This window comes from Poecilia reticulata, chromosome 8 (genome assembly GCF_904066995.2).
Source record: "Poecilia reticulata chromosome 8, P_reticulata-male-v2, whole genome shotgun sequence".
Taxonomy (NCBI): domain Eukaryota; kingdom Metazoa; phylum Chordata; class Actinopteri; order Cyprinodontiformes; family Poeciliidae; genus Poecilia; species Poecilia reticulata.
Window position 1 is genome coordinate 6138935 of NC_088837.1, and position 22975 is coordinate 6161909.

A 22975-nucleotide genomic window follows, 5' to 3' on the forward strand; every position below is an offset into this window, starting at 1 on the left:
TGAAAGCATCAGGGGTTTGGTAGAGAAAATTACTTTACAAACACCATCATGAAGACCAAGAAGAAAAAAAAATCTATAGCATGGAGAGACTTATATTTTCCTTGAGAGTGGAGTTGGAGAAATTTACCAAATGTTGGAAAAAAATGGATTATGTATGCCCTTTGTATTGACCAATAAGTAATGGAACTATGGGAAAATGTATCTGTCTATTTCAGTTACTTAGCTGCTTTTATTGGGGCCTGCCATAGCAGAGCATTGAAATGCCTTGCAAAGCAAGCACTAAATTAATATTATTAATTTGAGAGATGTCTCCCCCTCTGTGTCTCACTCACACACACACACACACACGCGCACACACACACACACACACACACACACACACACACACACACACACACACACACACACACACACACACACACACACACACACACACACACACACACACAACAGTTTTCAGAGAGGATTAATTACCATAGCAACAGAGCAGAGATGTAGAGAACTACAGAGATGCCAGAACACTCAGTTCTTACAGAGGAGGGCAGAGCTTCCAGTTACAACTACAGAGACGCCACCTTGGCTGAATGCTTACTGCAGACAAGTATATATATTTTAAAATATATTTACCACCAATGACAAAAAAAAAAATCACCTTTTTCCCAAATTCACCAACTGCACAATTCTTGTTTAGTATTATTAGATAAGTAGTACTTCAAAAAACATAAGATTTCTTCTGCTCTTTTGAACAGTAACAATATTTGTTGCTAATCTGTTGCTAAGAGATGAGCATGTTTTCTGGTAACCAAGTGCCACGAAGTAAACATCTGTTTTTTTACTTTTGCAAAATTTACCAAATGAAAATTTCTTGTGTCAAAGCAGATAAACAGTATTTAAAAAGAGCTTATGTTTAATAAACAATATTATTGTTATTAATTTGGTGTTAATATATGAGCAATGTTTTTCTGATAACGAACTGCCACGAAGTATAAATCAGATTTTTACTTTTGTGCTGAATGTCTGTTTTATAATATATTTGCCATCAATGACCAAAAACCAAAACAAAACAAAAAAACATTTTCACTTTCCTGCCAAATTCACCAAATTCTTGTTAGGTAGCAATTAGTGGAGGATGAGCAGAAGAAATCTTCTGTATTTTGAACAGTAACAATATTTGTTGTTAATCTGTTGCTAAGCGATGAGCACGTTTTCTGGTAACCAAGTGCCACAAAGTAAACATCTGATTTTTATTTTTGCAAAATTTACTGACTGTAAATTTTCATTACTAAGCAGATAAGCAGTATTTTAAAAGACCTTATGTTTTATAAACAATATTACTTTTTAGTTTGGTGTTAAGTGATGAGTGTTTTTTTTTCTGGTAGCGAACTGCCACGAAGTACAATCAGATTTTTACATTTACAAAAAAATATAAGTAAAAAAAAAAAAAAAATTACTTTTCTGTCAAATTCACCAATTACACAAGTCTTGTTAAGTTGTAATTAGTCCAAGATAAATAGTATTTCAAAAGAGCATAAGAAATATTGTGTTTTTTTTAAACAATAACAATATTTGTTGTTAATCTGTTGCTAGGAGATGAGCACATTTTCTGGTGACCAAGTGTAACGAAGTAAACATCTGTTTTTTACTTTTGCAAAATTTAACAAATGAAAATTTCTTGTGTCTAAGTAGACAAGCAGTATTTAAATACAGCTTATGTTTAATAAATAATATAATTCTTATTAATTTGGTGTTAAGATATGATGTTTTTCTGGTAACGAACTGCCATAAAGTATAAATCAGATTTTTACTTTTGTGCTGAATGTCTGTTTTATAATATATTTGCCATTAATGACAAAAAAACATACAAACAAAAAAAACAAAATGAAACATTTTCACTTTCCTGCCAAAATCACCAAATGCACAATTATTGTCAGGTAGCAATTAGTGGAGGATGAGCAGAAGAAATCTTCTGTAGTTTGAACAGTAACAATTGTTAATCTGTTGCTAAGCGATGAGCACGTTTTCTGGTAACCAAGTACCACGAAGTAAATATCTGATTTTTATTTTTGCAAAATTTACCGACTGTAAATTTCCATTACTAAGCAGATAAGCAGTATTTAAAGAGTTTGCTTTATAAACAATATTACTTATTAATTTGGTGTTAAGAGATGAGCAATGTTTTTCTGATAACGAACTGCCACGAAGTATAAATCAGATTTTTACTTTTGTGCTGAATGTCTGTTTTATAATATATTTGCCATCAATGACCAAAAAACCAAAACAGAACAAAATATTTTCACTTTCCTGCCAAATTCACCAAATGCACAATTCTTGTTCAGTAGTATAGTATTTCAAAAGAGCAGAAGAAATCTAATGTTTTTTGAACAATATCAATATTTGTTGTTAATCTGTTGCTAAGAGATGAGTGAGTTTTCTGGTAACCAAGTGCCACAAAGTAAACATTTGATTTTTACTTTTTACTGCAAAAGTACAGATCAGAAGGCAGTGCATTAACATTAGCACAAGCATTGTTAATGCTAGCAGCCCACATTAGCCTTTTCCCTAAACTAACCTTTTTAGCTATTTTGTTTATTTATAAGCCATTTTTAGCACAGTGAATGGAGGAAGTCAATGTAAGATAACATGCTAGTTGTAGCCCACATGTGCACTGGCAGCATTTAGGCTAACATTAGCATTTTGTCTAATTTTAGCTTATACACTAATTTAAACATACTGAATGGAGTAAGTCGATATTACGCAACATGCTTGTGATTCTCCACATGCTATTCAGTACATAGTAGCCTACTTTAGCATTGGTGCTAATTTTTATCATCAGAAAGCTGGGTTCCAACCGACAGGCACACTTTGGCAGGCCGTATTTGAATTTCTCCAGAAATTTTCTAGTTGTACTGTGCTATTATATCCCTGTTGTCCATATGTTCGTTGCCTGTAATATTTTAAATTAAAAGAGAAAAAAAAGAAACATAAAAGCATGCTTGTGCCTCAGCTTTAAATATAAATGCTTACCTGACAGGTTGGTTATTTTAGAGCATTTATTAGAACACCAGAGGCCTGGGATAGGAAAATTTTAGCTATCCAACAACCATTCCTCTAATATCAACATAATGTGCTGCTAGTGAATAATACTGGGCTTGACAATTTGAACTTGTGATCCCAAGTAGTGCCAGTCGTCTGATTTTCTTTTTCTGTCAAAATCAGCTTCAGATGTACTACTTAGATTATTATTAAAAAGTGAAACAAACAGAGTGCAGACTAAAAGCCTCTTCTACTGGTGTTAACTTTAAAATATGCATTCAAGATTCATTATTTCCATAGTGAACATGGGTGAAATTAGTGTGTAATTAGAATCTGATATAATAATAAATAGTTCTACATTTCTGTTTTCAGTATAAATTACTCAAAAAACAGATTTTATTTGTAGAACTACCTGATTGTATTTTTTTTTCATTGGGATTTTATTCGGGATAATTAATGGGGATGAAATCATTTCTAGAAAATTTTGCTTTTGCAACTGCTTAGATAAAAACTGAATCACCTGTCATGTTTCTGTAGGTGGACTATAAAGCTGATGAATGGCTGATGAAGAACATGGATCCTCTGAATGACAATGTGGCCACGTTGCTCCACCAGTCAACTGACAAATTTGTGGCTGAGCTCTGGAAAGACGGTATGTCTCTCTTCGCTTAAAGCTCACTATGATTTCAGCTGCACAACCGTTTACCTTAAATCTGCATTTTCTGTTTTATCTAATCTTGAAGAAGTTCCTACTAGACCAGGGCTGTCCAAGCTTTTTGCCACATGGACCAAAATCCTTTAGTCAAAAAGACTCGTGGGTCAAAAAAATTAGATGAAAAAAGGAAAAGCAACATACTTTGATTATTATTTTTCTGTATTTTTTTAATACATTTTCTGTTTTAAGATTTTAAAGTGACAGTATTATGCAAAATCAACTTATTTGAGATTTGTTTCATGTTATAATGTTATTCCCTCATTACAAACATACTTGGAGTGTTGACTTGATCCTTTCATTTACATTTGAGAAATCCTCTAATCTCCCATGGCAACCATTCAGCTGTGTCAAACACCTGGTTGGACGTAGCCCCGCCTTCAAGACGAAGCTCCTCCTCAGAGCTGGAGTTTCCACTTCACAGATTACTCTTCACATTACTCTGTGACTCCCTCCACTCAGCTCCTTCAGACTAGCCAGCAGCAATTAGCAAACACCTGGTGGAGCTGAGCATCAGCTGAACTCATTATAGGAGCTGCTTCTCAGTGAAACCCTGGTAAAAAAAGGTCACTAAAGAGTTAATAGAGGAGCCATGTTGGGATGACTTCCTGAAGGTGGAGTTTCAGAAAGACCAGGAGTTTTTAAAGAGACAGAGACCCAATTTCAAGGACATAAATTCCAAAGTCAATTTGATATTTACAACAACTGAAGTGCTGTAAAATGGTACGATCATTATGCCCTGATTAAAGATAAAAAAATCTTCATTTGCATCAACCACCGGTGCAAGGGGCAGGTAAATTTTTATCATTCTCAAACTGCAGCCATGGGTCGCACAAAATCGGTGCCAGAAATGGCCCTCTGAGCCGCAACTTGGACACCCCTAGACAAGATGGTGAGTTTCCTCCAGAGAATCAGCTCCACTCCAAAACCAAATGCTTATTTTACACTGTAACAGGTTTCTGTATTACGTAAATAATTATAAATTAGCTTTAAAATCATGCTCCTAAACAGTAGCCAGCGTTCGGACCAACTTTTACTCTTTCAGGCCTCTTTCTAACGTCTTCTCAGTGCAGTAATAACTTGTGCCTGAGGGAGTGTGAACAATGGGTGTTTGTGTATGCATGCCTACTTTCCTTCTCTCTCTCACGCCTGTCTTCTCTCTCTGTTGCTGTAGACATTCAGACGTTTCAGAGAGCCTCTTTCTATGACAATGTGTCTGGGCTCCATGAAGCTCCAGGTGAATGTTAGTAACCAGCTTTCTGTACTTCTCACTGTCTCTCATCGCTGCAGCTGCCTGGCCCCCATTCATCCCCTTTTCCGTGACATCAGTGTATTCGCGCATACATCACAACGCATTCCTCCAGCTTTGTATGGCTCCGCTTTTGTTTTGGGTAAAACCTCAGGCACGGAAAACGTGATGGTTGCAGCTTTCTCCAACTGTGGTTATTTTAGTGAATGTTTCAGGAGTTTTTATAATGTTTTACAGTTCCTGGAGTGTTTTGTTTGGTAAAAGAGGGAACATGGTGGACAGCATTGCCTGCTGCACAAACTTGTGTGGCTTCATCAGAATTTGGCCTCATGTCAGAGCTTCAGCCTCATTATGCACACACCGCTCGGCAGTGTTTCAAATTAGAGAGCCCTGGTGATTGTTTCTGCAGTTTATCTCATCCTGCAGCGACGGTAGGAACCAAAATGTCCCTTGCAAATGTTCTTTTTAGTACGTTTTCACTTTGAGATCCAATCCACCGGTGCTGTTATGAGTCTACTACCAAAGCATCGTTTGGCTTCCAGCAGCCTCATCCGAACCTTCAGCAGATGGAAATTTTTTCTTTTTTTTTTTCTTTTCCCAAACTCTCTGGATCCAAGGATGATTTCAGTTTGCAAAATATTGTTGCTGTCATTTATTGGCCCGAAAACCATGGAAACTTCTGCTGGCCAGATATCTGATCCAACTTCAAAATATTAATTTGTTATGTGGAAAATATGTGTTGCATAACATCTTCCATTTAATTCAAGACATTATTTTATGAACTTGCTGAAACGATTCAATAGTTTCACAATTAGATTTTTTATTTATTTCTGCAGTGCATTAAAGCAAATCAGTAATTCTTCAGCTGTTTGGACCAAATTTCTCGTACTTGATCACATTTATAATTGAAAAAATACTTTTTGTGCACCTTATTGTTATTCTAAAGCTCAGTGTTTATAAGGGAGGTACACTAATACACAATAACAAAGAGTCAGATCAGGTTCCTGTATTGTATAAAAATGAAAACCAAAAAAGAAGGAAAGAAAACAAGGACTAAACATTGCTATCTGATTAGATACTCATGTTGAACAGTTCTCATTGTTCTGCTCTGCTTTATTATTTAATGTTTGTATATACAACACAGTATATACAAACAGTATATACCCTATATACAAACAGTATATACCCTACTGTTTGTATATACTGTTTGTATATACAAACAGTATATACCCTAACCTTTTGCAGCTGTTTTTTTTTTACATACACAAACAGCTGCAGCCGAACCGCTGATGTCCTCTGGATTTTTTCCATTTTACCTGTTGAAAAGCACAAAGAGGACGGCTGAATCACTGGCTCCCGACACATTTACACCCATTCGGTTATTTTCACATTTTGTCTTCTCACACTACAGATCTTCAGTCAGTTAAGTCAAATTTCATGTGGTGGAACAACGTCAGTGCTGGGAAGTATAATAGCCTTTTTGGGATTTGGTGATATGTAATGTATTGAAAAAGTTTTAGGTTTCAGTTTTTTTATCTATTTATTTTTTACAAACTTTAACTTCTGTTTCTGCTACCTTTCATAAACTCCAACCAACAGACTGGTTTTCATGTCTGAATGTTGTCTTCATGCTTTCATTGCAAAAAACAAAAGAGAAAAGAAAATAATTCATACAGCTGTACATTTCAGTCTTTATTTGCAGCATTTCCTTATAAACATCAAGACTTAATTTAAACTCCACAAGAGCTTTACGTTGCTGGCTTTCCTTTTTTTATTTTGTTAAAGTAGCTGAAGCATCACAGCATTTAGTAGTAAACAACATCAGAAAAATAAAAAATCCCATCTATATCTTAAGAATCTCCTATTATTATGTTTTGTTTTTCCTGTTGTTGTTGTTTTACCATTAGTGGACCGGATCGTGGGTCTGGACCAGGTGGCAGGCATGAACGAGACGGCCTTCGGCGCTGCCTACAAGACCAAGAAAGGCATGTTTCGCACGGTTGGACAGCTGTACAAAGAGCAGCTGTCCAAGCTGATGGCCACACTCAGGAACACAAATCCCAACTTTGTGCGCTGCATCATCCCCAACCATGAAAAACGAGTGAGTCAACATGTGAAGTGACTGAGAGATGATTCACAGCTTCCTCTTTCACACACTGATGTCTGACGGCTGTGTGGGATCACAGCTGGACACCTACAGTCATATATTTAATGACAGAAACTGCATGAAGTGATTAAACTAAACACATTTCAACTTGGACTTAAATCTGCGAGCAGGCTATTCAAGCTTTAGGTTGTATTTAATAGGTTTATGCTTGATTTTACTCCATTTCAAACCAGAGCTGAAACAATTAATCAGATTAATTGGGATGAATCAATTATAATCTTCAACAAATTTAGTAATCTATTAATCATTAATTGGTGCATAAAGACTCAAAAAAAGCCAAATTGGTGTTAAGAACAACATATTCAAAGCTGTAATTAATTTAAATTATACAGAACATTTATGCATTTTGCATTTAAGAAAATATTGTCTTGTTATTATGTCCTACACAGAACTCAATGTCATAGTTTTAGTTTCAAATGATAAAAAGCCCTACACTGTATTGATAAGTTGAGCAGAAAAGACTGAGCTTTTCACATATTAATGTTTGCAGCATTTTTATTCCTGCAGATCCTTTGATACAAATGTTCAAGCATGCACTCATGTAATGCTACGTTCCAGCATTTTAAACATGTTTATTTTCTTATTTAATAAAATAAATTGAGTTATTTGTTTACTTGTATCTTTTATTATATTTCTAGTAAGGCACATAAAGCTTAAATGAGAAATAAACACAATGTGGCAGTTTTTTAATCTGATTAATCAATTAATTGTCAGAATAAGGTAAGGTAATTCTATTTATATAGCACATTTTCAGCAACAAGGCATTTCAAAGTGCTTTACATGAATTAAAAGGAAATACAAACAAAATAACAAATCAAAGGAGAGAGCAAAGAAGAAGAAAAAAATAATCTAATGTTAATCACCAGATTAATCGATATCTGAAATACTCGTTAGTTGCAAGCCTGTTTCCAGCACAACATTAAACTGGTGATCTGTAAATAGTGTGAAATCATCGTTTATATGTATTAATTTTACTTACCAATGTTGTATTTTGGGGGATTATTCTACTATTTTCCAATCCTGCCTGAAGTTAAGTTAAATTAAGTTAAACATACAACCCGTCTCCTCCAGGCTGGGAAGCTGGACCCCCACCTGGTTCTGGACCAGTTGAGATGTAATGGCGTGCTGGAGGGGATCCGCATCTGCAGACAGGGATTCCCAAATCGGATCGTTTTCCAGGAGTTCAGACAGAGGTAATGTTTCAGCTCTCCTTTGTTTTTATTATTAATAATCACATGAGAGGCTTTTTTTCATAATCTCGTGGTTCTAGTACTGCATTTTTAAATGAACAGCACCGTGGTTCGTTACCAAACTCAATAGTGATGCCTGTTGTTGATTTAGTGTCTTTGATTTTATGTCAAAAGGCTCTAGCTTGGTAATTTCTTCATTAACCAACAAAATGTAGTTCATTATATCACATATCTAACAAAGGAGGTATTGATATTTCACAGGACTAACTTGTTTTAAAGAACTTTTTCTCCCACAAATAAATCTTTCATCATCTGAAAATTCAATTTTGTGTTGACTCAGGTTATTCTTGTCTGATAAATTTGTCACAAAAAAGCAAAAACCAGAGAAACCAGTAAGCAGGGACTGTGTGTGTTGTAGTTTAGAAACATCAGGATGTGTTGGGAAGGAAAACAAATATGGCTGCATTAAGACCATGTACTTTCTTATTTTACTACATTTTAAATGAGCTTTTAATGCATGCTGAATGAAGTTATTGAAGTTGGACTCAAAATATTCGTATTTTGCATCCATTGTTTAATTTGCATACGTAATACAGATAAACCTTTTCCTCATTGTATGCTTTCTTTCGCTTGTAGAAATGTTGCATCAGAATTTGCTTTAATGTTTAAATGCTAAAAAAAAAATTAAAAGATAAGATAAATGTCTGTTACTCTCCTGTTGTGACATTTCTTGTCTCTACTCCATGTCCAGGTATGAGATCCTCACTCCCAACGCCATTCCCAAAGGTTTCATGGACGGGAAGCAGGCCTGCGAGCGAATGGTAGTGGCTTCAAACATGTAAACATAATGTTTATTAAAAAAAAACACATCAAACTTCACTCACAAAACCTTCAACTTGTTCTTCTTTTTGTAGATTCAAGCACTAGAGCTCGATGGAAACCTCTTCCGTATCGGCCAGAGCAAGATATTTTTCAGAGCCGGAGTCCTGGCTCATTTAGAGGAGGAGAGAGACCTGAAGATCACCGACATCATTATTTACTTCCAGGCCGTCTGCAGAGGATACCTGGCACGCAAGTGAGGCCGGATTGTTGAAATATGAACCATATAACCCAAACCGGTGTTTAATTTTTTGTTTCACTCGCTGTTTCTCGTCTTCAGATCCTTTGCTAAGAAGCAGCAGCAGCTCAGCGCCCTGAAGGTCCTTCAGAGAAACTGTGCTGCTTACTTGAAGCTTCGTCACTGGCAGTGGTGGAGGCTGTTTACCAAGGTATACCTTTTGGTTTTTTTATTATTATTTGATGTTTTTAAAGTGTTATATTAAGTCTTTGACGCTGTAACTGCAGGTGAAGCCGCTGCTGCAGGTGACCAGGCAGGAGGAGGAGATGCAGGCTAAAGACGAAGAGCTGGTCAAAGTGAAGGAGAAACAGATGAAGGTGGAAGGAGAGCTGGTGGAGATGGAGAGGAAACACCAGCAGGTTATTTACAACCACATATTTAATATTCAGTTTGCAAAAAAAAAAACTTACACCCCCTGCGTTTACTCATATTTTGTCTCATTACTATAACTACAAACTTCAATGTATTTTTAAAAGTCTCTACGTTAGACCACTGCATGCTTCTGCAGTAAAGAGATTTAAACTAATGAAAGTCTGAAAAGTGTGGCCTGCATTTGAATTTCCAATTTCCACACATTCCTGTTAGAGAAATAGCTGAAGATAAGTCAGATTCGATGTCTATAAACATCAAATTCAAAATTTAATTTTTAGATTTGTTTTCACCAATGAACTTGTTGCGTCTCCAGAGTTCAGAGTGATGTCAGCACACCCACGGCCGCCATCTTTACTGTGGGTTTTATGACTTCTGTTTATATGGACCTTAATATTAGGACAGAACATTAGGGCCTGGCTAAAATTTTTTTGCTCAAATTACATTAATAAGGTCATAATATTACATGAATACAATTGCAACATTACCAAAATAAAGTGGAAATTTTATGAAAACTTCAATACAAAAAAATAAAAAACCACAAATGAAGAATGTTGAGCGTCTTGTGAATTTCTACTTTGGTGTAAGTTTTATTTATAGCAAAGTACTAAGTTTTTGTTCAATGCTTCTTAGAAATATTGAATATTTTAACATATTAGCATCAAGTTATTGTCAGTAGCAGAACTTTTGAAACAATCATTAAACAACTGTGTCTGTTTTGGGAAAAGGTTCAATACTAGCAGCTTTTTTTTTCATTAAAACAATTTTTCTTGCAATTTGAAGGTGATTTTTTTTGTGGTGAAATTGTTGTCTTTTTTCTACTGATATTATGATCACATTCTGATAATTAAACAGAAAATGACAGAAAAATAAATCATTTGTTTTTCAGAAAGAAAGCAAGCGAGCAAGAAATAAATAAATGAAATCAATTAAAATCAGATCTGGTATGACTACCATCTGAGATTTTATTTTTAAGTCACTCTCTGAAGTTCTTCCCTAAATAAACATTTCTTCCAGGTTTTCTCCAAATTTTTTCAACTCATGTCTGTTTCTGCTCTCCTGTGCGGATCAGAGGGTCTAACGCTGCTTTTCTGCGCAGCTGATGGAAGAGAAGAACATCCTCGCGGAGCAGCTGCAGGCGGAAACGGAGCTGTTTGCCGAGGCGGAGGAGATGAGAGCTCGGCTGGCGTCCAAAAAGCAAGAGCTGGAGGAGATCTTGCACGACCTGGAGTCCAGGCTGGAGGAGGAGGAGGAGAGGAACCAGGGGCTGCAGAACGAGAAGAAGAAGATGCAGTCCCACATCCAGGTGTGTGTCCAGTAGGCCTGGATCATTACAGTCAAACAGTGTAAAACTGTGAAGTTCTGGGTTATGAATGGAGATGCAGCGCTCTGATATAAACATCTGTATCGGTCCCGATATCGAAAAAAAGTCGGTGTCTCTGTGACAATGTGGCCTTGAGGGCAGATCTATTCAGTCTAATTCTATGCTTTGTGCTCTGAGCGACAAAATGCTTTATTTATTTTTACATTATATTTAAAATTCGTAATTTCGCTTTCTGAAACCTTTGAAAGAATTTTTGATACATTTTATTTTCACATGTTTTTGCTAGTTTCAGTTTGGTATTAAGCTTACATTGGCTGCTCTACTCCTAACTGCACTCACTGGATAAATTAAAGTTGTTTTTACATGTTTGACTAAGCTGTTCAAACTATTAGTTCATTTAAATGTGCTGTACTGGTGCAGGGTTATCAAATAAATTTGTAATTAATTACATTCATGTCTGAATTTTTAAAAAATGAAATGTTTTAAGTCAATTCAGTTCTGTTTTTCTGTATCGGATTGGTATCGGCCAGCACTACCGATGCCTTCAGATATCGGAAGAGGAAATGTTGATCAGATTTTGTTCTAAATAACAAAATGCTTGCTAATTAAACTGTATTTGCTGTAATTTATGTTTCCAGGACCTGGAAGAGCAGCTGGATGAGGAGGAGGCTGCCAGGCAGAAGCTTCAGCTTGAGAAAGTTACGGCTGAAGCCAAGATGAAGAAGTATGATGAGGATATTCTGCTGCTGGAGGACCAGAACTCCAAGTTCCTGAAGGTCAGAGAGGCTTAAAACAGATACAAATGTTTAGTTGTTTTTTTTTAGAAATCAAAATATATTCAGACTTATTCCAAAGCTTTCTCTATGCTTCATCAGGAGAAGAAGCTGGTTGAAGACAGAATCAATGAAATGACGTCGATGCTCGCTGAGGAGGAGGAGAAAGCCAAAAATCTAGGAAAGATGAGAAACAAGCAGGAGATGATGATGGTGGACCTAGAGGGTAAGTAGCTAATAAAGCAGAGATTAAAGAAATAAGACTTGTAATGTCTTATTTCCTGAGCCTCTGTGCTGCTCTAATCCCCATTTAGAGAGACTGAAGAAAGAGGAGAAAACCCGGCAGGAGCTGGAGAAGGCCAAGAGGAAGCTGGATGGAGAGACGTCTGACTTCCAGGACCAGATAGGCGAGCTGCAGTCCCAGATAGAGGAGCTCAAAGTCCAGCTGAGCAAGAAGGAGGAGGAACAGCAGATGATGCAAACCAGGTCTGACCATTTATTCAGCTGAATATATGAAACAAATTAATATGTATTTTTGTAGTCATCTACACCTTGTTTAAGGGTTATGTATGGGAAATTAGGGCTGATTTTACTTATCGATTAATCTATCAATTATTTTGATGATAATCGATTAAACAGATAAAAACCTGGAAAATTCTGCAGGTTTTTCATTTAAGCCTTTTTTATGCACTACTAGAAATACATTAAAAGATGCAGATAAGTAACTCAGTTTCTTTTATTAAGTAGAAAATTTTTTTTTTTTTATGACAACTCCAAAAGCATGATATGCAATAACATGTTGTTCCTTTAGTGTGCTCTTGATCATTTGTGTCAAGGGATACATCTGCAGCTAAAAAAACTCTTATAACATCAACATGTGAAAAGCTGAGAGCTAGAATAAGTCATCTTCTCTGTCCCTCGTCTGCAGGGGAGAAGAGGAGACCAGCCAGAAGAACAACGCGCTGAAGCAGATCCGGGAGCTGCAGGCCCAGCTGTCTGAGCTGCAGGAGGACCTGGAGTCCGAGAAGCAGGCCAGGAACAAGGCGGAGAAACTCAAGAGGGATCTGAGTGAGGAGCTGGAGGCGCTGAAGACGGAGCTGGAAGACACCCTGGACACGACCGCGGCGCAGCAGGAGCTCAGGTGACATCCTCCTCTGGTTTTATTTCCACTCTCCCTAATCGTGGCGAGGCACTTTTAAAACCCGGTCTCTGCTCTGAGTAGAACCAAGCGTGAGCAGGAGGTGGCAGAGCTGAAGAAAGCCATCGAAGAGGAAACGAAAAACCACGAGGCTCAGATCCAGGAGATGAGACAGAGGCATGGGACTGCCTTGGAGGAGCTGTCCGAGCAGCTGGAGCAGGCCAAGAGGGTATTGGACTATCACCACGCTTTTACAAACAGACGCAGTTTAGCTTAGCATTTAACATCTCTATTGTTTTTATGTTTTTTTTTATCCAGTTCAAAGCTAACCTGGAAAAGACCAAACAGAGCCAAGAGAGTGCCAACAAGGAGCTGGCCAACGAGGTGAAAACCTTACAGCAAGCAAAGACCGAGTCCGAGCACAAGAGGAAGAAGCTGGAGGGTCAGCTGCAGGAGTTCATGGCCCGGGTCACCGAGGGCGAGCGGGCCAAGGGCGAGCTGGCTGAACGCACACACAAGCTGCAGGTGATGGACTCATCCAGGCCCCCGGGATGTTACCATGGGTTTCTGTGACTGTTGCAGCTTAAAATGACTGATTTGCAGGAAATTTGTCAAAAATGTAATGTTATTATTATTATTATTATTATTATTATTATTATTATTATTATTATTATTTATTTATTTTTCCCTTAATAGGGTCTTTCCAGAAAGTTTAAATTATCATGCTTTCTTGAAATAGCACCCTAGAAAGGTCATTGTACCTGATGAATTGTGTATATAAAAAAATAATTACTTTTATCTAGTGAAGGAGAAGGTCAGTGAGGGGTAGAGTCGGGTTTAACCCAAGTAAGTTGAGACATCTTTCTCTTGGTAATGCTGTCATGAAAACAATTACATATTTACACTTATTGTGATTGTTTGATATTCTGAAGTATATTCAGGATATCCAAACTATGATTGCCCTGATCTAGTGATCCAAATATGAAAAATGTCTCATCTTTCCCTTGATTTGATGCTCATTTTAGCAAACCTTGTAAATAAAAAAAGGCTGTCATTTTAACAAACTGGCTACAAAACGCAGCGACAGGCTCAATGACTAACAGCAGAAGTGCAGCTGATGTAGAAACTAATGAACAAAATCAACAACAGGCGTCAGGATTTGAGTTCAATCATAGACTTTATACCAATCACTTAAAAATGCCATGAACGGGAACCGGATCGGATACCTGGAATCAGATCAAGTAACAACAAGAGGGGAAATATCTAGGAACATTTAGGAATATTCCCATTCATAATAAACTTGGATTTGAATTTAAAAGCTCTTTCAACCTTTAAGTTAATCAAATTCATTTACTTTTACATTGATCTGTTTTTGTTGCCAATGTTCAGATCAAGTGGCGATGATGGATTTATTTTGAACCATTTTCAAATATTGTCTTTATTTTTACACAAACTGAATTTGATTTTTTTTTTTCCTTTTTTTTTTGTTATTTATTTACATGCGAGTTAAAATGCTTAAAAAAAGATCACCCGGTTCTCCACACAGACCGAACTGGACAACGTGTCGGCCTTGTTGGAAGACGCAGAGAGGAAGGGCATCAAGATGGCCAAAGATGTTTCCGGATTAGAGAGTCAGCTGCAAGACACACAGGTCAAACACCCAGGATTTCAACATTACGTGTCGTTTTTTTCTTGAGTCCTCCTTGTTTTAACCGACTAAAGTCTCATGTACGGTCAATGCAGGAGCTTCTCCAGGAGGAAACCCGGCAGAAGCTGAACCTGAGCAGCCGCATCCGGCAGCTGGAGGAAGAGAAAGCCACTCTGCAGGAGCAGCAGGAGGAGGACGAGGAAGCCCGCAAGAACCTGGAGAAGCAGCTGCTGAGCGTCCAGGCTCAGGTAGGGGGCGGAATTTCTGCAGCATGGTGAGGGGTTTTCTTCTGACTCTGACTCTGTGTGTGCGGGTGTGCGTGCGTGTGTGTGTGTGTGTTTGCAGCTGTCGGAGAGCAAAAAGAAGCTGGAGGACGACATCGGAACAATAGAAAACCTGGAAGAGGCGAAGAAGAAGCTCCAGAAGGACCTGGAGCTGTCCAACCAGCGTCTGGAGGAGAAGACCATTGCCTTTGAGAAGATGGAGAAGACGAAGACTCGCCTTCAGCAGGAACTGGACGACCTCACTGTCGACTTGGACCACCAGAGGCAGATTGTCTCCAACCTGGAGAAGAAGCAGAAGAAGTTTGACCAGGTTGGAAGACGTTGTGTTAGGAACTTCTGTGGGGTTTCATAGAGCCTTAAAAAAGTGTTCATACCCCTTGAACTTTCTTACTTGAACACTGAACACATCTTTGCACAAACTTTCTTCTGGAAAATGAACTTGAGACGCATATTTAAAACTCCACAAATCGTAAACTCAGAGTAAAATCAGTTAAAATCCCCGATCTGATTCGCAGATGCTGGCCGAGGAGAAGAGCATCTCGGCCCGCTACGCAGAGGAGCGGGACCGCGCCGAAGCCGAGGCCAGAGAGAAGGAGACCAAAGCTCTGTCCATGACCAGAGCTCTGGACGAGGCGCTGGAGGCCAAAGAGGAGCTGGAGCGGATCAATAAGCAGCTCCGAGCCGAAATGGAGGACCTGATGAGCTCAAAGGACGACGTCGGCAAGAACGTGAGCAAAGATTTTGGAGCAAATTATGTTGTTGTTATATTTTTCTTTATTCACATGGCATTTTTTTGCAGGTCCATGAGCTGGAGAAGTCCAAGCGGACGCTGGAGCAGCAGCTGGAGGAGATGAAGACTCAGCTGGAGGAGCTGGAGGACGAGCTGCAGGCCACGGAAGACGCCAAGCTGCGTCTGGAGGTCAACATGCAGGCCATGAAGGCCCAGTACGAGAGAGACCTGCAGGGCCGCGACGACCAGAACGACGAGAAGAAGAGAGCTCTGGTCAAGCAGGTGACCAACAAAACACACATCCATTCTGATCGAAGGGGGGAATAAATCCTCTAATTAACCAGGAATCCAGCTCAGTCCTTTACTTTGTCTCTTTCTTTATACTTTCTTTTAAGTTCCACTCATGCATTTGATTTTTCCAATATACAGCAACCACTTTAAGCCGGTGTCTGTGTAGTTTTCTATAAATGAAAATCTGTATTTATGGGCCGCTTTTTGTCTTGCAGCGTCAAAATACTCAGTAGTGTTTTACAAACTGTAGAGTTCATCTTTCAGCTCAGACATCTGTGACATTGTAGATAAAGAAAAAGAAGGGAAGAATAAAAAAGTCTGCCAAAAAAATCGGAAATTTTGAGATTAATCTCAATATAAATAAGAAAAAATCGTGGACATTTCTGAGTTTCAAAAAGCCGAAAATGTTTATTTTTGAAAATTAAAATAAAGGAAAATAAAAAAACCTTTTGAACATTTCCAAGTTTTTTTCTAGCAAACCGAACTCTTCCTTGTTTTTTCTAGAAAACTTCTGAGGTTTTTTTGGCTGATTTTTTTTTTCTATGTTCATTAGCCCTCACACTGTTACAGACATCAGAATAACAAGAAATTAAAAACAAAACATGACAGCTTCATTTCCCAGTTTTCTTTTCTCAGAAAACATTAGAACTGGTGGTTAAAAAAAATAAAAAGAATAAATAAAATAATTATTTCCTCACTCCCTTACCTTACTCCCCTGCCTTGTCAGACTCTCCCCAGCCTCATAAATCTCAATAGCTTTAAACAATATTGAAGTAAAAATCCACAAACTCCTTAATCTCTTCCTGATGACTTTAATGGCGTCGGCTGCAGGTGCGAGAAATGGAAGCCGAGCTGGAGGATGAGAGGAAGCAGAGAGCTCTGGCTGCAGCTGCGAAGAAGAAGCTGGAGATGGACCTGAAGGACATCGAGGGACACATAGAGGGCGCCAACAAGGCCCGGGACGAAGCCATCAAGCAGCTGCGCAAGTTACAGGTGACGATTTCACCCTCGCTCGATCAAACGGCGAGGGACACGTCTTCTTCATGGCATTTTGTCTCCTTCAGGCTCAAATGAAAGACTACCAGAGGGAGCTGGAGGACACCCGGGCTTCCAGGGACGACATCTTCGCCCTGTCCAAGGAGACGGAGAAGAAACTGAAGAGCCTGGAGGCCGAGATCGTTCAGCTGCATGAGGTCAGGAGTTGTCTTTGTTGTCTGCTTGTTGAAATGTTGTTCAATTTGTCCTTCTTTGCGTTACGGCGACAAAAACAAAGAGCTACTGAATCTCTCGTCCCGTTTTCAGGACCTGGCTGCCTCTGAGAGGGGTCGGCGTCACGCTGAGCAAGAACGAGACGAGCTGCAGGATGAGATCTCCAACAGCACCTCCGGAAAGTAAGAGAGCGCCTGGCAAAATGAAACTCAACAAAATGATTGTGATAATTAACGTTTTCACTAACAGTAATTATCCAAACAGATTCCACTGTTCGTTTGTGCCGCTATCATTTTAAAGATATAAAGAAAGTTGGATTTCATAAAAGTTGGGGGGCTGGTTGACCTTTTGACCTTTACACTTTCACTAATATCTTCAAAGCCAAAGCACAAAATGAACATTTTTGCTGCACAAACCAGCACAAACGTAGCAAAACGTTTGACACCAATTGTATCTGATTTGAAGAAGGTGGGGGGACCAACTTCACTCAGGTATATTCTTGCTCTAAGTGAATAATTGTTGAATTCATCAGTACTAGTTCCACTGGCAGATTTTCTCACTGATAAAAAGACATTTTCCTTTTTTTAAGTGAAAAAATCTGCCAGAGAAAGTAGTATTTTTAAAAATCAAAATTTTTGTCTTTTTTAAATTACTTTTTTAGTTGCCTCTTTTGTTTTGAATATATACATATACGTATATATCTATATAGATATATATATTGAGTTACATAAAATAAAATCAGAAGACAGAAAGTTGCTCTTTCATTTTATTTTACTTTGTATTATTTTCATTTAGTTTTTATTTCCTATATCTACACGTCTGGTCTTTCTTGATAAAGCTGAGAAAATAATAGACAAATAAATATTTAAAAATAAAAAACTTAATAAACTCATTTATTTGTGTCTTTTAAAGTATTTCTAATAAAACGCCTATATGAAAAATCTGTAGAATATGCCATTTTAAAAATTCAATTAAGCAAAAAATCACCAGATCAGCCGTTAGCTGCTATCAATAAAACTACTGTAATTGTTAGTTGCAGCCCTACATTTTTTTTTATGGTCAATCATAGAAATATTTCAGTTCAGACTGATTGACTTCCTAGGGCCAATGTGGTGATTTTTGACTAGAAATGCAATGAAAATCAGAGACTTCGTGAAGTGACTTCCTGTGTAACTCGTCAGAGCCGCCCTGATGGATGAGAAGAGGCGGCTAGAGGCCCGAATCGCCCAGCTGGAGGAGGAGCTGGAGGAGGAGCAGGGCAACATGGAGCTGCTCAACGACCGCTTCAGGAAGACAAACATGCAGGTACTCCTTACATGACATTAAACGTGTGAGAATGCTTCATTTTCCCAGCATGCCCTGCTTCTTACCTCCTTTTTTCTTGCTCTGTGTCCTCGTCCTCCTCCCGTTCAGGTGGACACCCTGACCACGGAGCTGAGCGCGGAGCGCAGCACGGCGCAGAAGAGCGAAAACGCCCGGCAGCAGTTGGAGCGCCAGAACAAGGACCTGCGTGCCAAACTGAGCGAGCTGGAGGGTTCGGTGAAAAACAGGTTCAAGGCCTCCATCACTGCTCTGGAGGCCAAGATAGCACAGCTGGAGGAGCAGCTGGAGCAGGAAGCCAGGTGGGCGACCGTTACAGCTCCTCCTTTCCTTTCACTGACCACTGATCTAAGATGAGGTTGTGCTTCCCTGAAGGGAGCGGGCGGCGGCCAACAAGATCGTTAGAAGGACGGAGAAGAAGCTGAAAGAAGTCTGCATGCAGGTGGAGGACGAACGTCGCCATGGTGATCAATTCAAAGAGCAAGTATGTCTGCCTCTGACGGCGATGCCGATTGCGATTCATTGCGGTTTCTGGCCGGCGCCGTCTCACTCGTTTGTTCTTCCACTTCCCTGAGCGAAGCTGGAGAAGGCCAACTCCCGCATGAAGCAGCTGAAGCGGCAGCTGGAGGAGGCAGAGGAGGAGGCCACCCGGGCCAACGCCTCGCGCAGGAAGCTGCAGAGGGAGCTGGACGACGCCACAGAGGCCAGCGAGGGCCTCAGCCGCGAGGTTCACACCCTCAAGAACCGGCTCAGGTGCAGAATCTGTTTGTGTCTGCAGAGCTTCATGTAGAGCTGCTTCTGCCTGCATTGGTGCAAAATGTGCAGCCAGGGAAAGTTTTTTACAGAGAAACTTTAGATTTTATCCTGGCACTTCCACAGTTTGGAGTCTAAAACCGAGTTATGTAATTGATATTCCCAGGACTCATACACAGTCTAGAAAGGTCTGGACAAGTATGGAAATAGTTAGATATTGCAGACTTTAAGTCTTATTCTATGATAATCTGAATTTCAGAAATCAAAGTTGTTTTTTTTATTACATTGCTAATGTTTGGTTTTCACACACCAGGTTCTTGTCCAGCTCATTAATTGTTTAGATTTTTGACACTAGTGGATAAACTGAAAACATTTAAAAGGATCACTTTACTGTTTTAGTTTGGATCAAAATTGGTTCATTTTCTCTTTATCAGCTTTCATTGGTATTTAGCAGGTTAAATACTGAAAAATCGGAATGATAAATTAGAATTTAGTTTTTTTCTATTCGTCAAATGCATCTAAAGTAACAGCTCCCTCTGTTATCTGCGTACTAATTTATAAATAAACAGCCTGTTTGATGCTATTTGAGTTTAATGAAAATCAGAGACTTGAGTCTTGATGCATCAATGGAGAAAAAAAATCCTGTAATCCCTCAAAACGCCCAACTCTGTCAAACTATTTGGAACCATTTTTCTCTATATTTTGTAGCCATTAGATTACAAATAAAGCTCCTTATAATGGAGCTAAATGTGGGACAGAGCTGAAATAAAAGCTGTGATTTTCAAGAATAAAACTACAACTGATGAGTCTGTGACAGAGATTATACTTTAGAGCTCATGTAAAGTCTGTAAAAAAGTCTATGGACTGTGGTGTCCCTGAGGTAGACTTCCTGTTTCCTCACTTTTGATGTCAGAGAAGAAGAAAGCAAAGAGGGTTCATAAGGCGGTCTTCCACAGACGTTACTTGTGAGGTTTTCTCTGTGAAACAGAATTACGTTCCTGTTGGAGGAAGTTTGAAACACAGAGATATTTAACATTTAAAGAGACACGAGTCCCAAAGGTGCATCAACCACAAACACACAGAAGCAGCAGCAATACGTCAATGTGTCAATGATTCAGCTAAAGTAATAAGTCACCTGAAAAAGTTGCTCCTTCTTTCTCCGTAGACCAATTGATTGATCTAAAATCTTAATACAGTTTAGATTCCTAGAAAATATGACATACAGACAAATTTAAACTCAAATGGGAGAGTTGGGATGCTGAAAAACACAGTTTGTAGCTCTTAGTTGACTCTGACCCGCACAGCCAGTTTCTGGGGAATTTTCTCCCAGTAAAAACAGCGAAAAAGAAGAAGTAGTGTAATATATTAACTTTTTTTATCCTTCTGCCTCCTCCTCCTCCCACAGACGCGGCGGCCCCATCACCTTCTCCACCAGCCGCTCTGGCCGCCGCGCGCTGCAGGTGGAGGGAACCTCCCTGGACCTCCTGTCAGATGACGAGCTGGAAAACAAGATCACCGACAACAACGCCAACGAGACCCCGGCCCCCCAGCAGGAGTAGATGCACACATATCACTAAACCCGCAACAATCACTCAGACTCTAACTGCTCCAACAGGGAACCCTCCGATTCCTTAATCTCTTCTGTTTTACTGAAGTTTTTTCTTTTGTTTTTTTTATATTTCCCTAATTATTTCCCATATAATTTTAGTCAGAAGCCCTTATCAGATTAACCTTTAGTAGACACCAGCAGTTGGACCCCCAACAGTCCCTCTTTAGCAAGGCATTACCCATGTTTAGTTACTTCTGCCTACAGAGCTGTAGGCAGATGTTTAGAAACATGAAAACCCAACTTTTGTTCATAGATATTCATGAATATTGTCTGCTGGTCTAGTGGTTAGCTGTTCAATAATTATGCTAACAGCACTGGAAAATGATCCAATCAGAAAGGAGCCGTTTGGGTTCCAGCATCTGCGCAGGTATTCGGAAAACATTTTGGATTTTTCCACATTCTGTCAAATTAAAACTGCAAACTTTGGTGTATTTTGTTGGGATTTTATGTGATAGCAATACAAAAGAATGTCGTTGAAGGGAACTGATTTATCGCTCCTGGCTCAGAGGTTTGTAGGTTTACTTTGCTGCAGTTACGGCTTCAGGTCTTTTAGGTTTATCTCCACCAGCTCTGAGTTTTTGCCTGTTCTTTAAGCTTTGAGAATGTCTGGATTTATTCTATCTAAAGTTTGGACTGGAACAGTTTAACATGCTTTGATCTGAAACCTGCGGCTCCAGAGAAACATGTGGCTCTCGCAAAATCAAAACCGAAATGTTTTTGATTATGGACTCATCAAGAAATGGTGAGTTTTTCCATAAGTTCATATGCAAAATCTGCTTTTAATACCTGCAACAGGGTTTGGGTTTCAAAAGCAACTAGCTTCAAACTAATTCCATATTTATAGAAAAGGCTCATCTCATTCCACTTTTCTATTTTTTTTACTTTAGTTCTAAACTCTGAAAATAGAAATTAATTTTAGTTTTATTTTATTAGCTTTCATAATAAAATATTTTATGTGGACCATGTTTAGAAATTATTTTATTTTGTAAACCAGCTCTTTAAATTTTAAAGGTTTCTGATCCCCTCAATTGGAGCTGAAGAAAACAATCTGCACAGCATGATGCTGCCATCACCTTGCCTCACCATCGTTACGTTGTATTCTGGGTTATCAGACTAAAAGGGGCTGGAAAATTGACATTTTTATTTCTAAACTGGAAAAACTAGGGACACTTTTTCTTCCAGTTCACCAATATTTTTTGATCCATCATATAAAATCCCAATAAAATGAATTTTGTGGTTTGAAGGTGAGAAAATGTGATGTAAACCTTTGTGAGACATAAACACCAGCATGAGTTTCTTTTTCTTTGTCACTGCTTAACGTCTTGTGAATTAGTTTAATTCTCAGCCGAGTTGTGATTGAGTCGTGCTTCGTCAGCCCTCGGTTAGGATCGCTCGCTTCCTCCTGGGTATTGAACTGTGACTGTGTGCTGCCTTGTTGCCTCAGTGCTTCAGCTCTTTGCTCCTTCAGCGTCGACTCAGACCTGTTCAGGATCAGCGCTAAAAACAGCAACTACGCCCATGTTATCTCTCTTCTTCTTCTGTGCCTTTTTCATATTCCTGAAGCTGCACATCCATTTGTACCACATATATAGTTCATGTATTGAACCATGTATAATGTCATGACGGTATTTTCTTAAATAATATCATAAATTTGCATATTTAATGAAATATTAGTTGCAACCCAGTGGATGTCTTCCTTTGGTGTTGGATGTTATTAATGATTCGTCAGCAGTGTGGGAATCTCTGTAGGTGGGTGCTACGACTTTTCTTATTGGCAGCTTTTTTACTTTTTGAGTTCTTGAGAAATGAAGACAATCCAATAGATATCAGCTGTATTTATATCTCTGCTATTGTTTACAATCCAGACGGCATTCATATTCCGAGATACTCAGTATTGATCCGCTGGTGAGAGGAGAACCAACGCATCCACAGAGAGAACATGTGAACTCGGGCCGGGATTTGATATTTATCTGTGTATATGATTATTTTTTTTGTCCTTTAGTTGTACCACCCTAAAATGTTCTCTGGCCATCCCAATGAAAATGTTCTTGTGACGCCA

General features: G+C 38.8%; 1 protein-coding gene across 7 annotated transcripts in view; it reads left to right on the forward strand.

Moving 5' to 3' along the window:
• Positions 1 to 22975, forward strand: part of LOC103468406 (myosin-10) — a 66768-nt gene extending 43793 nt beyond the window's left edge. For 3 of the 7 annotated variants that reach the window (XM_008415470.3, XM_008415472.3, XM_081609711.1), the window contains exons 16-43: positions 3571 to 3685; positions 4920 to 4988; positions 6902 to 7095; positions 8233 to 8354; positions 9103 to 9172; positions 9266 to 9426; positions 9511 to 9619; positions 9696 to 9827; positions 10937 to 11143; positions 11800 to 11937; positions 12037 to 12160; positions 12249 to 12420; positions 12863 to 13075; positions 13157 to 13301; positions 13391 to 13597; positions 14619 to 14723; positions 14816 to 14968; positions 15066 to 15314; positions 15520 to 15732; positions 15804 to 16016; positions 16857 to 17018; positions 17090 to 17218; positions 17328 to 17416; positions 18416 to 18539; positions 18648 to 18856; positions 18930 to 19038; positions 19135 to 19307; positions 20713 to 22975. In XM_008415470.3, the coding sequence (XP_008413692.1) occupies positions 3571 to 3685; positions 4920 to 4988; positions 6902 to 7095; positions 8233 to 8354; positions 9103 to 9172; positions 9266 to 9426; positions 9511 to 9619; positions 9696 to 9827; positions 10937 to 11143; positions 11800 to 11937; positions 12037 to 12160; positions 12249 to 12420; positions 12863 to 13075; positions 13157 to 13301; positions 13391 to 13597; positions 14619 to 14723; positions 14816 to 14968; positions 15066 to 15314; positions 15520 to 15732; positions 15804 to 16016; positions 16857 to 17018; positions 17090 to 17218; positions 17328 to 17416; positions 18416 to 18539; positions 18648 to 18856; positions 18930 to 19038; positions 19135 to 19307; positions 20713 to 20866 (4260 nt within the window). In that variant the 3' untranslated portion in view covers positions 20867 to 22975. The remainder of the gene's footprint in view (positions 1 to 3570; positions 3686 to 4919; positions 4989 to 6901; positions 7096 to 8232; positions 8355 to 9102; positions 9173 to 9265; positions 9427 to 9510; positions 9620 to 9695; positions 9828 to 10936; positions 11144 to 11799; positions 11938 to 12036; positions 12161 to 12248; positions 12421 to 12862; positions 13076 to 13156; positions 13302 to 13390; positions 13598 to 14618; positions 14724 to 14815; positions 14969 to 15065; positions 15315 to 15519; positions 15733 to 15803; positions 16017 to 16856; positions 17019 to 17089; positions 17219 to 17327; positions 17417 to 18415; positions 18540 to 18647; positions 18857 to 18929; positions 19039 to 19134; positions 19308 to 20712) is intronic. The other 4 variants (XM_008415471.3, XM_008415474.3, XM_008415475.3 and 1 more) reach the window with 2 other exon arrangements.